Raw genomic sequence first — 12,019 nt, 5'->3', positions numbered from 1 at the left:
AATAGCTGAGATAGTTAGTTCATAAACCCTAGAAAGCGGAGTGGCTGAACATTTCTGTTGCTGCCGCGCTGCTGCATTTCACTTCCTTCCACAAAGCGCCATGGTTATTCCTTTCTTCATATGCATATCTTTCTTCGGATTTAGATCTACGTTCAGATTTTGTTTATATATTTGAATTGCTTTTGTTCTTATACAACTTGGAATGAGTGTGAACACTTTAATGGATGCAGGCATCGGAGAAGAAGCTTGCGAACCCTATGAGGGAAATCAAAGTGCAGAAGCTTGTCCTCAACATCTCCGTCGGCGAGAGTGGCGATCGTCTCACCAGAGCTTCCAAGGTCTTGGAACAGCTCAGCGGCCAAACCCCTGTCTTCTCCAAGGGTACTCTTTCACCTAAACCCTAAACCTAATCCCTTTTTTGTTGTTTATCTTCTATAATTCGTGGTTTGTTTTGGTTTGGTTTGGTTCACAACAGCTAGGTACACTGTGCGTTCATTTGGAATAAGGCGTAATGAAAAGATTGCTTGCTATGTCACCGTTAGGGGAGACAAGGCCATGCAACTCCTTGAGAGTGGGTTGAAGGTCAAGGAGTATGAGCTGCTTAGGAGGAATTTCAGCGATACTGGCTGCTTTGGTTTTGGAATCCAGGAGCACATTGATCTCGGGATCAAGTAAGTTTCTCATTATTCCCTTAAATCATGTATATTATGTATATTGCTATATAGGAATGTTTAGTTAGGGAGAGTCCTTGCAAATTCACATGTTATAAATTGATTTATACTAATATATGAATATGGTGGTTGTGCGATGTTACATTCATTATACATTAGTGGTGCTCAATGAAAAATGTGATCATGTATAAATGTTGATGTTCAACTCAAAGAAACTTGATGTTGGTTTAATTGGATTTGCTTACATGAGTGGTTTTTCTTTGGGCATGGTGTTGGAAGATAATAAAATAATTTTTAGCTGTGTGTGTTATGCTAATGTTGTGTTATTTTGCTTCAGGTATGATCCTTCTACTGGAATCTACGGCATGGATTTCTTTGTCGTCTTAGAGCGTGCTGGATACCGTGTGGGTAGGCGGAGGAGACGAAAGTCCCGTGTTGGAATTCAACACAGGGTCACCAAAGAAGATGCAATGAAGTGGTTTCAAGTTAAGTACGAAGGAGTTATTCTTAACAAGTCCCAACAAATTGTATCCTAGACAGCACTATTTTAGTTTTTTTTTACTGGTAGTCAGCAACATGCAACTATTTCATTTGGTTTTCTTCAAGTTTTGATGGGATTTTTCCCAGTTTTATGAAGCAAGATATTTGTTTCATTTTGAGTTCAATACAATGCCGGTATTGTTTTTATTTAATTTAGGGTGTCATTTCCTGAAGGGACGTAACTTAATATTGTTAATGTTGGGTATTGCATGTGTTTGTTGTTATGTTTATTAACGCCTGTTTGAACCGTTCGATGATTTCTGGCGATTCAGCATACCATGTTGATTTGCATAAATTCTATGAAATCTGAGTTTCATATAATCCGTAGTTCGATACATTTGTACAATCTGATGGTAGTTAGAGTCATCACAAGGAAAACTAGGATTAGGTCTAGGATCCAAGTACTTTGATAAGTTCGCTCTTCTTAAGCTTAGAGTAACCTTTTATTCCTCTTGACTTGGCCAGTTCTTTCAACTGGGCAAGTTTCATTTCTTCCAGGGTTTCTTGCTCTGGTTGAACCTTTGTTTCCAACGAAATGTTTGATGATCCATAGTTAGTTTGCCCAATAGTGTTGCTTCTTGGGGTTGATAGAGATGGAATAGGGGATTTCTTTGCAAAGTTTGAAGCTAGCCTAGTCAACTTAAACCCTAGTACATGTGGGTTCCCCTCTGCTCCTTCCTCATTTCTTGACGCAGATATTTTCTCCGACAAATCCTTCTGTTTTGATTTGTTTGAGATATTACCTGCTGTAAATAGAATCAAATGAGAATTAGAAATGAAAAATAATAAAATGTATCTGCCATTATAACCAAGGTAATACCTTTCACTTGTTTCTTTGGTTCACCAAGAATATCTCGATCAAATTCAGCTGAGGGCTTATCCTTGTATTGTGATTTACCCTTTGATATTGAAATCCGTATCCTTTTGAGTAGATCCATTATCTCTACATGATGAGGTGACTCTGTTTTCTCACACTTGAATGATTTAGATCTTTTGTCTTCAGTTCTCCTACTTGTTTGAATTCCCTTGGTGTCTCCTTTAGATCTTATAATTTTTGAATTGGTAAATGGAGAGACAGCCATTTTGAACGCAAAGGGTGAAGGTTGAACTTGAACCTCTGCCACATTTTAACAAGCTGCATCATAGTATTATCCTCAGAACTTAGTCCGCACAATATCAGGGAACATTATCAACATATCACTACCCCAAATTGCATCAAGTTATGTATTGAAGAACAAATAAGATGAAAATTTTGCTCATTATGTAGCAGAAAGCTATACGAAATTATTCTTCCCAAAAATTTGTTGTGAAGTTAAGCTACCAAGAGGTTGATGACTTGTTGGACTAATATTAAAAGCATAAGAAATCAGAAAAGGTGAATGAATGAAATGAAGTCAAGAAAAGAAGCAATCAATAAGATTTTCAGAAATCTTTAATATCTCACTCTCAGAACAAAACAAGGAAAGGAAGTTGAAGTACCAGCTAAATAGCAGTGCTTGCGCAAAGAGAAACTCGTGGAGAAAGAGAGGCCAAGAACGCTATAGGAATGAGAAGCAACTACATCCATCTTCCCCAGAAAAAAAAATAATTGGAAAAAACCAATTCTCAAACACAACTGATATTAAATCACAGTTCACACACCCCCACTCCATTTCTTAAATGAACATACATATGTTATATTTTAGGAAAAATTTCAAGTGTACTGGAATACCGGTATTTTAATTGTTTTAACCGTTGATTTCAATTAATATATATTATAAATATTTTTTATAATTTAGATCAACGGTTAAAACAACCGAAATACCAGTATTTTCGGTACACTTAAAACTCTTCCTATACTTTATACTTTTTTATTTATTATTTATTTATTATTTCCCACGGGTAAAATAGCTGGTCCACAATTTTCTGTGATCTGTAAGGCGTGCAAGCACGCGCAGACTCTATGGCTAAAAATCGCAACACCTTTCTTCATACAGGCTTTGCAACTTGCAAGAGGGTATTATCTGTTCATAACAAGCGAATGCATCATTGAGAGTTTGAGACCAAATAAGAACATTCTACATGGCTAAACTATTTCAAAAGTAAAATAAAATGGACCCACTCCGCCGAGGCACCGACTATTCCTCCTTCCTTGCAAATCAGGGACCTTAATTGGACAAAGCCGCATTTATAACCACTACAGCAGTCACTAGGAAAATCTTGGCTGTGTCTTTTCCATCACTATTTCATCAAATTATTCTTTATGCTCTCTCTCCCATGCAAAAAATCACACTATACACATTGTATTCTTTTGCTATATATCTTGATCACTATGCGTGTGTGTGGATTTATTTTGTAAATATGAGTTTGAATAAAATTAATTTTACAAAATTGATTTTGATAAAAACTAAGTTTTGGTTAACGTGATTTATGTTTCGCAATATTTGTATCAAAATTGATTATAATAAAATAAATATTATTTGGATTATACTACTCAAAATTATTTTTAGATAAAAAATTACGAGACATCAATTTAAATTATTTTTTTATATACATGCAAAAACAGAACCTAACAAAAATAATATATAAAATATTTATTATATAAATCAATAAATACAATAAAAAATATGAAAGAGAGTACTATAAATTTTTTAATGTTAAACAAAAAAATATTCTATAATTTTTTCTAATATTACCATACTCTTTATTTAGTATTATTTTGGACTATAAATTTTTATTATTTATGGTTCTATTGTTACTTAGAATTAATTTTTTTATTTATTTTGTCCTTTTTTATAGGATCATATTTTATATTATACAAAATTTTGATAATAAACGTAGTATATAATAATTACAATTACAAATTTTACAAAGTCAAAATAAAAAAAAAATTAATATAAAACAAAGATAGAGTACAGCAAAGAATAGAAAAAAAATATACAGATAAAAAATAATAAAAATTTCATAAAACCATCAACATATATCATATGAACAAAAAAATACAATAAAAACTAAATAAAATTCATATGAATAAAATAAATAAAAAAATAAAAAATTTCGTACACAACATAAATACAATATAGTAAAAGATAAAAAAAATTCATATGAACAAAAAATAATTAAAAAAATCATAAAAATTGATAAAATACCTGAAAAATTATAACACTACAAAAAATAAATAAAATCAACAATATTTGTCATATAAATAAAAGAAATACAATAAAATAAATAAAAATCATATAAACAAAGTCAAACAAAAGTAAAAAAAATTCATAAAAAATAGTATAGGAAATGATAAAAAAACTCATATAAAAATATAACATCAGAAATTCGTAACACTAAAAATTAAAATATGTAAATGAGTACTAAAAATAATAAAAAAATTAAAATATTCAATTTACTAGTGATTGAAATAAATTTGAACGAGATAAAAAAAAATGTAAGAAAAAACTATGAAAAAGTAGAAAGAACTACAGAGAACTACTGTAAAACTTATAATTATTGGTATCCTTTTTATAGAAGAAAATGAAGAGTAAGGTTGGTGAAAAAGAAATTTTTTTTCACCTAATTTTCTAAAGGTAATCAACAACCATGAACGTAAAATGCAGAAACTACAAATTTTAGCTTCTTTTTAACATGAGTTCAGAAATAGAATCGTTTTCGCATTTAAAAAGAAAAAAAATTACCAAATATAAAAATAAAATTTTCAAAAGCTCAAATACATCTCTTCCTTTGCTAACGCATTTGCCAAACTCATAGGTGTGTTTGGATTTGCGTTGGAGAAGAGAAAAGCGCGTTTGAGCTTCTTGAACGCTTCATCTTTTTGTTTGGCAACATTTTTGTACTCTAAACGCAGAAGTGATTTCTATGTTCAACTCAGGTTTACCAAAAGCTATAAATTCTAGCTTTTCCGTTTAGCTTTTCACGTTGGATTAAAAAATATGTTCTATGTATCAATTATGTCCTTCATTATTTATATGTTTGTTTTTTTTATAATATTTTTTTAATACTCTCTTATGCATATTATTGTTTTTTATAAAACTTCTGTTTTTTTTTTTGTTTATATGAGTTTTTTTACTGTTATTATTATTTCTTTTATACATGGAATATTTTTACTTTGTATTATAATTCTATTAATCCTATTAGAGTACTAAAGAATATTGAGAATACTAAAAAAATATTAAAATTTATTTAAATATTTAAAATAAAATTATAAGATAATATAAAATAATTATTTAAATTCATGTCCTTTTCTGTAATTTTTCACCTAAAAGTGATTTTAAATAATGTAATCCAAACAATATTTAGTTTACTATAATCTATTTTGAATAAAAATTACCAAACATAAATTACGTTAATACTAACTCACTTTTAATTAAAATCAATTTTACAAAATCAATTTTATACAAACCTCAGTTTACAAACTGTAATCCAAACACACACATAAACCGCTTGCAATGTGAGCCAAACAAGATAAATGAAAAATAACAATTTTTGCAGCTGTTGGATATTTTTACATTATACTATTTGAAACCTTAAAGATATTAAGCTTGACTAATAATAATATTTTATCAGAATTCCAATCTAATTTGGAACAAGAATCGGTGTTCAAGTTCATTTAAATGAAAGTAGGAGAGACAGCTCATATATCCTTAAAAAAATAACAACAAAATTTTCCCCATCGTCTCATTAATCATTATAATAAGAAATTATATATATCTGGATTTAGTTAATGAATCCATAAGTAATAAGAACATTCGATCTTGGGGGGTTAGGTTAAGTGAACGAATGATGTGGGACCACGTGTATTTTGGCGAGGCGGTGCCGCGCCCTCCGTTGAAAAGCTTCACTGGCCACGTTGGCGTTGCCGACGTTTCAACGCAGGCAGCTATGGCTATGCGCCAGCCCCTATGGTATCATCATCATTCATGCTTGTTTTCGTTCTCCAATTTACATGGTAATCAAATCAAATGCTCTGTTAGCTTTAGGTGGTGATGGTGGTGGTGGCAACTGCAAGTGCGAGAGGCGTGCCTCCCAAGAGGCGCCACGTCATCACCAGCACCAGCGGCAGTAGATTCTTCAGCTGGAAGCTCCTCATCCTGCTCTGCGTTTCACTCTCCTGCCTCGTCGTTTTGGCCTCTCTATTTTCTCTTCACTCCTCTTACCTCTCCAACGCTGATAGCTCCAACCACTTCAAGGTAACGCGATCAACGGTTTCTAGAACCTTCCACGGCCCCCCTAAGATCGCCTTCTTGTTCCTCGTTCGCCAAAACATCCCCCTTGATTTCCTCTGGCATGTCTTCTTCAAGGTTCGTTTCCCTCTTCTTTTTCTTTCTTTTTTTTAAAACTGATCGTTATTGAAAATTATGAGAAAAATATGATTGAGCTTCTTGTTTTTTTATGGATTTGGTTGGTGCAGAACGGTAACGTTGCCAAGTTCTCGATTTACGTTCATTCGGCGCCAGGGTTCGTGTTGGATGAGTCAACTACGAGGTCCAGCTTCTTCTATGGTACACAAATCTCCAATGTCATTCAGGTTCCCCATCCTTCTCCTCTTTTCCCTATTCTGGCTTTTCCAATTGGTGGTTTGCAAATATATAAGTTGCTTTATTTTCGGTTGTTGATGCTTGATGTGGATGTATGTATGTATATATTACCCTTTCCTATGATGCACAAAATGGGAAGAAAATAAAAAGTAAAATATTAATTCCCGGGGAACTTCTAACGTCTGTTTTGTTTAACTACTCACAAATTTTGAGTTATGAATTTGTTATACGACCTGTGAAGTTGTCTCCATGTCCCTTGAAAATATTCTTTCTGCTAGACTTGGTGGGTGGAGCCGCTAAATTTGTCACCTCTTAAATTGAAGGGACACCAAATTGACTCTTGATCAAGGAAAAATTCTTTCCAACTGGTTTTTTTAACTCGTCAACCACTATGTTACTTGCATCGTGTATAACATAATTTACCTTTTAAGAAAATATTTCAAATGGGTGATTTAAACTTGTCAACCAATATGTGTTGGTAAGTTACATCTTATTACATTATTTTTTCATTTTTTTAAAAATCATATTACATAATGCATGGCATGGTTTCATAAAAAACAAATTATGCAAGATATAGTAAACAAATCATATATATATTATTTCCTAGCTTAAATGCTGTAATTTGCAATAATCTGGCGCTAGGAAGCTAAGCATTTGACCTGAATCAAATAAGTATCCTCTGTTCATACTCATTGTTTTTTTTTTATTGGGACTGGATATATGTTTTTATCCTAATGTGATCTCTGCTGATATGATTTAGTATAAAGATAGAGTTATGCTAATACAAAAGGGAAATGATTTTATAGAGAAAGTGAACTTCTATGTATTTAATGCCATTGGAAACTCAGATTTTATCTTTCCTATAGAAGAAATCCTTCCATTTTTGTATTCTTCACAAACGCCCTTTGTAAAACCGATAAAGATATAAATTGTCAGCTGTTGTCTGGTATATCAATGTGTTGTCTAGTCCGAATTTTTTAAGAGTTCGCTTAATTCGTTATTTTAGGTTTCATGGGGAGAATCAAGTATGATTCAGGCTGAAAGGTTGTTACTGGCGGCAGCACTAGATGACCCTGCAAATCAAAGATTTGTTCTTCTCTCAGACAGGTTGGCATTTACAAGTCTTGTAATAACATAAGTTTCCATTAGGACTTTTATCTTTATATGTTTCTTCTTTGTCCTGTTTGCCTTGTATCCTTTTTGAAGTGAAGAGGCAGGTTGGGACATGGTAATTTACTTGCCATAGTAAGAGTCTAAGTTTCTGTTTTCCACGTGCAGCTGTGTTCCTCTATACAACTTCTCGTATGTGTATAATTATGTCATGGTTTCTCAAAGGAGCTTTGTGGACAGGTAGAGAAGAAGGCTTTGGTTCTTGAGGTGCTTAGCACTACATCTTTTTTGGCTGCTCAATTATAATAAGTTCATGTGAAATGGAAATGTCCAAAAGGTGCAATGAAATAGTTTGTTCATATTGTAGCTTTCTTGATGTGAAGGATGGCCGCTACAACCCAAAAATGTCACCTAAAATACCAAGGGAAAAATGGCGTAAAGGGTCACAGGTGATTTCTCTTATCCTTGAATTTTGTTTAATCTTGATGTTGTTGTTTCCAGTCATGAAGGACTAAATCTGGTGGCATTTTCATCTGTAATTATGTTTCTTTTTGTTGCTGAGATGTTTTTATTAAAATGTTTTGTTCTGCAATCTGTCAGAACCTACCACCTAGGTGTAGCTATCAGCTATTTCTTGTAGGTGATGGGGGAGCATCAATCTGAATAGCTGAAGGATTGATGAGATATATTAGTCCATTTCAATTTACTCTTCATTTATATTTTCTAGCTTTAACTTAGTGTTTCTACTTAAATAAAGGCTGAAGTAAAACATGTATTAATAGTGGTAAAAAGTGCTAAAATCCAGTGGTCAAGGGGATAAAGAATGAAAAAGGAAGGGGTGTGAAAATTAAAAAGCTTGGTCAACGCTTTTGTTGTTCGGGTTAAAAACACTACGAAAAAGATAAAAGAGAGAGAGAATTTGGCCACTCTAGGGATAGAGGGGACCGTGTTACTTGAGAGAGAAGAAAGAGAATTCAGTGTCTCTAGGAGATGTATGCTGAGTATTAGGCTGAGGTCTCTCTCGGATTAAGTTTTACCATGTGGTAAAACAATGAACGGCTGAGGTTTATTCTTAAAAGAATAACTCAAGAATGAATAGCTGAGATTAGTCCTAAAAGGATAATTACCAAGGTGATAATTATATTATTACTGATTTTACGGTCTTTGGTATGCTGCTATTTTTTCAACTTGAGCAAAATCATCATGAAAAGCAAATTTCAGCTCAAAAAATTTCTAGTGAGAAAAAGCAGACCAAAACCAAGTATAAACAGGTCTCTACATAGTCAAGAGAATATTTACCTTTATAAAGGTAGAATTTTTTTACTTATTTATTAATATTTTTCTTTAATTTTCTTTTTTTTTTTAAATCTGGATCGCCTCACTGATTCATGATGAGCCATGGTTATAGATTTTACGAAATAAATCGTTGAATTGTCGAAAATTCGGTTTACTAAAAATCGGGTCCTTACAAAAACTCTTGTAATTATTGACAAATTTCACAATTAACATTTAATACTTCTATAATATAGTGATAACACTTCCATCATCTTTAGGATGTTTAAGTAATACTCTCTTCCTTTAACTTATAAAATATACACTCTTTTCTCTTTGTAAAAAAAAAAAAAAACTCTTTAGTCTATTTGACCAAATTATCTTTTAATAATTATTATAATTATATATAAATTAATGATAATATAATTTTTCTGTGTAAATAATCTCATTATAGACATGATTTATGATAGATTTTAATGACATCAACTAATGCATATAGTTGATCCAACCTAAAGGGTTAAAGCTTTGTTGTTGTTTGTTGTTGTAGTGATAAAATAATTATTTGGTTTATTCAATATTATTATTGTAATAAAATTTATTTTTTAATATTTTATCACATAATATAAAATATTTTAACATGTTACAAAATATTTAATCTGAATATTTTTTCATATTTGATGATTAATGATAAAATATTAAAATTACATAATTTTTTATTAAAAATATTTATTTTATATTGTTATTATTATTATTATAAACCAAACAATTATTATTAATTTATATATATATAATTATAATAATTATTAAAAAATATTTTAGTTAAATAAACTAAAAAATGTGTTTTGTTTTTGGTGTAAAAAAAAGTAAACATATATTTTATAAATAAAAGGGAAAATAGTTTTATTTAGACCATGATTTTGAAAATCGAATCGGATTGGTTGGTTCAACCGGATTAATCGAAAATCGGTCACTTAACAAGCCGGATAAGTTCAGAAACTGTCTGACAAAAAAGCAGTGAAAAACCGGTCGAACCTGTGTTTAACCGGTAAACCGAGAGAACCGTCCGGTTTTTTAGCGGCTTTTGGTTAAGAAAACAAAAGTGCTAAACGCGTCGTTTTTCCTTTAAAATAAAAAAAAAAAGAAAGAAAAGAAAGGCTAAACGCCTAATAGCCTGAACGAAGCCCTAATCCTTTCAGCAGAAATCACCCACAACTCCACAAGCCAGAAGAGGGATCTGGGATCAGCAGTTCAGCACCGCCATCGCCACCGCATTCCGCAGCGACAGCAGCGACGGCGTTGAGAGCCGCAACCACCACCGCGTTTGGAATTTGGATGAGGATGATGATGTAATCCGCACACAGACTCCAACCGAGAGAAAAGCAAAACCAGCAAATCTCTTCTGTCTTATCTCCAAACTAAATTGGAACGTAATCGACACTCAGGTCAAACACTGAACACTCTAAACTTATAATAAAAAGTAAAAAAGAAAAGGGGAGAAATTTCCCATGGCAGAAAGAGTAGAGGGATTCAACTTCGAGCAAAGGCATGGGAGAAAGAGGGTAAGGGTGGCTCGCGTGTGGAAGACGAAGGAAGGAAAACACTACGTTGTGGAGTGGCGAGTCAGCATCAGTCTCCTCTCTGATTGTGTCAACTCATATCTCCGTGATGATAACTCCGATATCGTTGCCATTGACACCATGAAGAACACTGTAACCTTCTTCTTCCTCTCTTCTTCTGTGTTATTAAATAATAGTTAATTAGTTGAACCAATTTAATTTTTTAATAGTAAACTAATTTAAAATAATAAAATATAAAAAATTATTTATTTAAAAAAAATTATATATTTTATACATAAATATATTATTTTATTATATTTAATTTAATTTAATTTAATTTCAGTTAAATTTTTAGTTCTGCTGGTTCAATTACGGATAGGAAGAAGAGGGCATTGGTGTCATTTCACAACAAAACTAGGGTTTTGAGAAACAGAAACGGATCCCCTTAAAATACCCTTCACTCCAAATAATTAGTTCTTTTGATACCGCGGCTGCTACGAGTTGGAGCTTCCATTGTCTCCAAATCTCTCAAGAGCGCAAATCTGCACCGCAACAATGGCCACTTCCGCCGCCGCCACAACTGCCGCAGCGCCACGCCAGCTGTCACAGAAGGAGCAGGACATCCAGATGATGCTTGCTGCTGAGGTCCACCTCGGAACCAAAAATTGCGACTTCCAGATGGAACGCTACGTCTTCAAACGCCGAAATGATGGTCAGTCTTCGTGATCTTTTTCGTTTCTCCTTTTGGATTTTGAGTCTGAATATTATTGAAGAGTGTGTCGATTATGGCGAGTTTGAAGGGTATTTTGCAAAATGTTATATCTTAAATTATCAATTTCATAACTACATCTGAATTTCTATCTAATTTTTATGCTTTAACGTGATAACTTAATTAGCCAGATTAATAAAAGAGCATGATAAATTTTTAGTACTCAAAATTTATTTGAAAGAATAAAAAATATTTGTTAATACAAATTTTATTAAAATTACATAATAATTTTATTAAATATTTAATGATTCATTTATATTCAATTTTTTATTATAAATTTTTTAGGTATATGTGATGCCATGTTGATATCATCCTAACCCTTCAACTTCACAGCTACTAGCGTCAGATCATGACATGCATAGCTGATGCTAATTTTGGGAGCCAATGCCATTTTTAATTCTTATACTATTATTAATAATAAGAATGTTACTCTTACACCGTCCATAATGATATGGGACGGATAGAATTAATAATCAAGAGTTATATTTTTGTTTCGTAAGAATACATTATATATCTATCTTTGATTATATATATCACTGTTACGTATGATGATGAAATTAAAATATTTATTATAAG

The 12,019-nt window shown here is 32.1% G+C and overlaps 4 protein-coding genes across 8 annotated transcripts in view; 3 read left to right on the top strand and 1 right to left on the bottom strand.

The window, feature by feature from the left end:
• Nucleotides 1–30: 30 nt before the first annotated feature.
• Nucleotides 31–1,363, top strand: LOC107468338 (60S ribosomal protein L11). 2 transcript variants are annotated; one of them, XM_016087608.3, is made up of 4 exons: nucleotides 31–103; nucleotides 231–381; nucleotides 476–671; nucleotides 1,009–1,363. In XM_016087608.3, exons 1-4 carry the CDS (start codon nucleotides 101–103, stop codon nucleotides 1,205–1,207), a joined length of 549 nt encoding a protein of 182 aa, XP_015943094.1. In that variant the 5' UTR covers nucleotides 31–100; the 3' UTR covers nucleotides 1,208–1,363. The 2 variants fall into 2 exon arrangements, with proteins under 2 accessions (XP_015943094.1, XP_015943093.1); XM_016087607.2 differs by lacking the exon at nucleotides 31–103 and having other exon boundaries at nucleotides 225–381.
• A 99-nt stretch (nucleotides 1,364–1,462) lies between these two features.
• Nucleotides 1,463–2,779, bottom strand: LOC107468337 (uncharacterized). Of its 2 annotated transcripts, XM_052254850.1 has the most exons (3): nucleotides 2,691–2,779; nucleotides 2,032–2,346; nucleotides 1,463–1,954 (listed from the first exon to the last, which is right to left on the bottom strand). In XM_052254850.1, exons 2-3 carry the CDS (start codon nucleotides 2,291–2,293, stop codon nucleotides 1,602–1,604), a joined length of 615 nt encoding a protein of 204 aa, XP_052110810.1. In that variant the 5' UTR covers nucleotides 2,294–2,346; nucleotides 2,691–2,779; the 3' UTR covers nucleotides 1,463–1,601. The 2 variants fall into 2 exon arrangements, with proteins under 2 accessions (XP_052110810.1, XP_052110809.1); XM_052254849.1 differs by lacking the exon at nucleotides 2,691–2,779 and having other exon boundaries at nucleotides 2,032–2,460.
• A 3,152-nt stretch (nucleotides 2,780–5,931) lies between these two features.
• Nucleotides 5,932–11,567, top strand: LOC107468306 (glycosyltransferase BC10). Of its 3 annotated transcripts, XR_008004049.1 has the most exons (7): nucleotides 5,932–6,499; nucleotides 6,610–6,726; nucleotides 7,743–7,843; nucleotides 8,015–8,086; nucleotides 8,214–8,295; nucleotides 10,318–10,827; nucleotides 11,018–11,567. XR_008004049.1 is itself a non-coding variant. In XM_016087570.3 (6 exons), exons 1-6 carry the CDS (start codon nucleotides 6,185–6,187, stop codon nucleotides 10,570–10,572), a joined length of 942 nt encoding a protein of 313 aa, XP_015943056.2. In that variant the 5' UTR covers nucleotides 5,932–6,184; the 3' UTR covers nucleotides 10,573–10,907. The 3 variants fall into 3 exon arrangements, 2 of the variants coding, with proteins under 2 accessions (XP_015943056.2, XP_052111350.1); XM_016087570.3 differs by lacking the exon at nucleotides 11,018–11,567 and having other exon boundaries at nucleotides 10,318–10,907; XM_052255390.1 differs by lacking the exon at nucleotides 10,318–10,827 and having other exon boundaries at nucleotides 5,934–6,499; nucleotides 11,018–11,555.
• The window catches only part of LOC107468239 (40S ribosomal protein SA), a 2,307-nt gene continuing 1,517 nt past the window's right edge, over nucleotides 11,230–12,019 (top strand). Inside the window, exons 1-2 of the mRNA XM_052255243.1 lie at nucleotides 11,230–11,386; nucleotides 11,448–11,475. Of these exons, the coding sequence (XP_052111203.1) occupies nucleotides 11,230–11,386; nucleotides 11,448–11,475 (185 nt within the window). The remainder of the gene's footprint in view (nucleotides 11,387–11,447; nucleotides 11,476–12,019) is intronic.

Source organism: Arachis duranensis, chromosome 10 (genome assembly GCF_000817695.3).
Source record: "Arachis duranensis cultivar V14167 chromosome 10, aradu.V14167.gnm2.J7QH, whole genome shotgun sequence".
NCBI classification, from domain to species: Eukaryota; Viridiplantae; Streptophyta; class Magnoliopsida; order Fabales; family Fabaceae; genus Arachis; species Arachis duranensis.
Note: the sequence above shows the minus strand (reverse complement) of the source record. Positions and strands in the feature narration are given on the sequence as shown.

Bases quoted from the DNA above. Each gene is read 5' to 3' on its own strand.
- LOC107468338 (XM_016087607.2), top strand. From the start codon at position 225: ATGCAGGCATCGGAGAAGAAGCTTGCGAACCCTATGAGGGAAATCAAA. The intron at 382-475 runs GTACTCTTTCAC...GGTTCACAACAG, and splicing joins AACCCCTGTCTTCTCCAAGG to CTAGGTACACTGTGCGTTCA. The intron at 672-1,008 runs GTAAGTTTCTCA...ATTTTGCTTCAG, and splicing joins CACATTGATCTCGGGATCAA to GTATGATCCTTCTACTGGAA.
- LOC107468337 (XM_052254850.1), bottom strand. From the start codon at position 2,293: ATGGCTGTCTCTCCATTTACCAATTCAAAAATTATAAGATCTAAAGGA. The intron at 1,955-2,031 runs GTATTACCTTGG...TATTTACAGCAG, and splicing joins ACCAAAGAAACAAGTGAAAG to GTAATATCTCAAACAAATCA.
- LOC107468306 (XM_016087570.3), top strand. From the start codon at position 6,185: ATGGTGGTGGTGGCAACTGCAAGTGCGAGAGGCGTGCCTCCCAAGAGG. The intron at 7,844-8,014 runs GTTGGCATTTAC...TTCCACGTGCAG, and splicing joins TTTGTTCTTCTCTCAGACAG to CTGTGTTCCTCTATACAACT. The intron at 8,087-8,213 runs GTAGAGAAGAAG...TTCATATTGTAG, and splicing joins CAAAGGAGCTTTGTGGACAG to CTTTCTTGATGTGAAGGATG.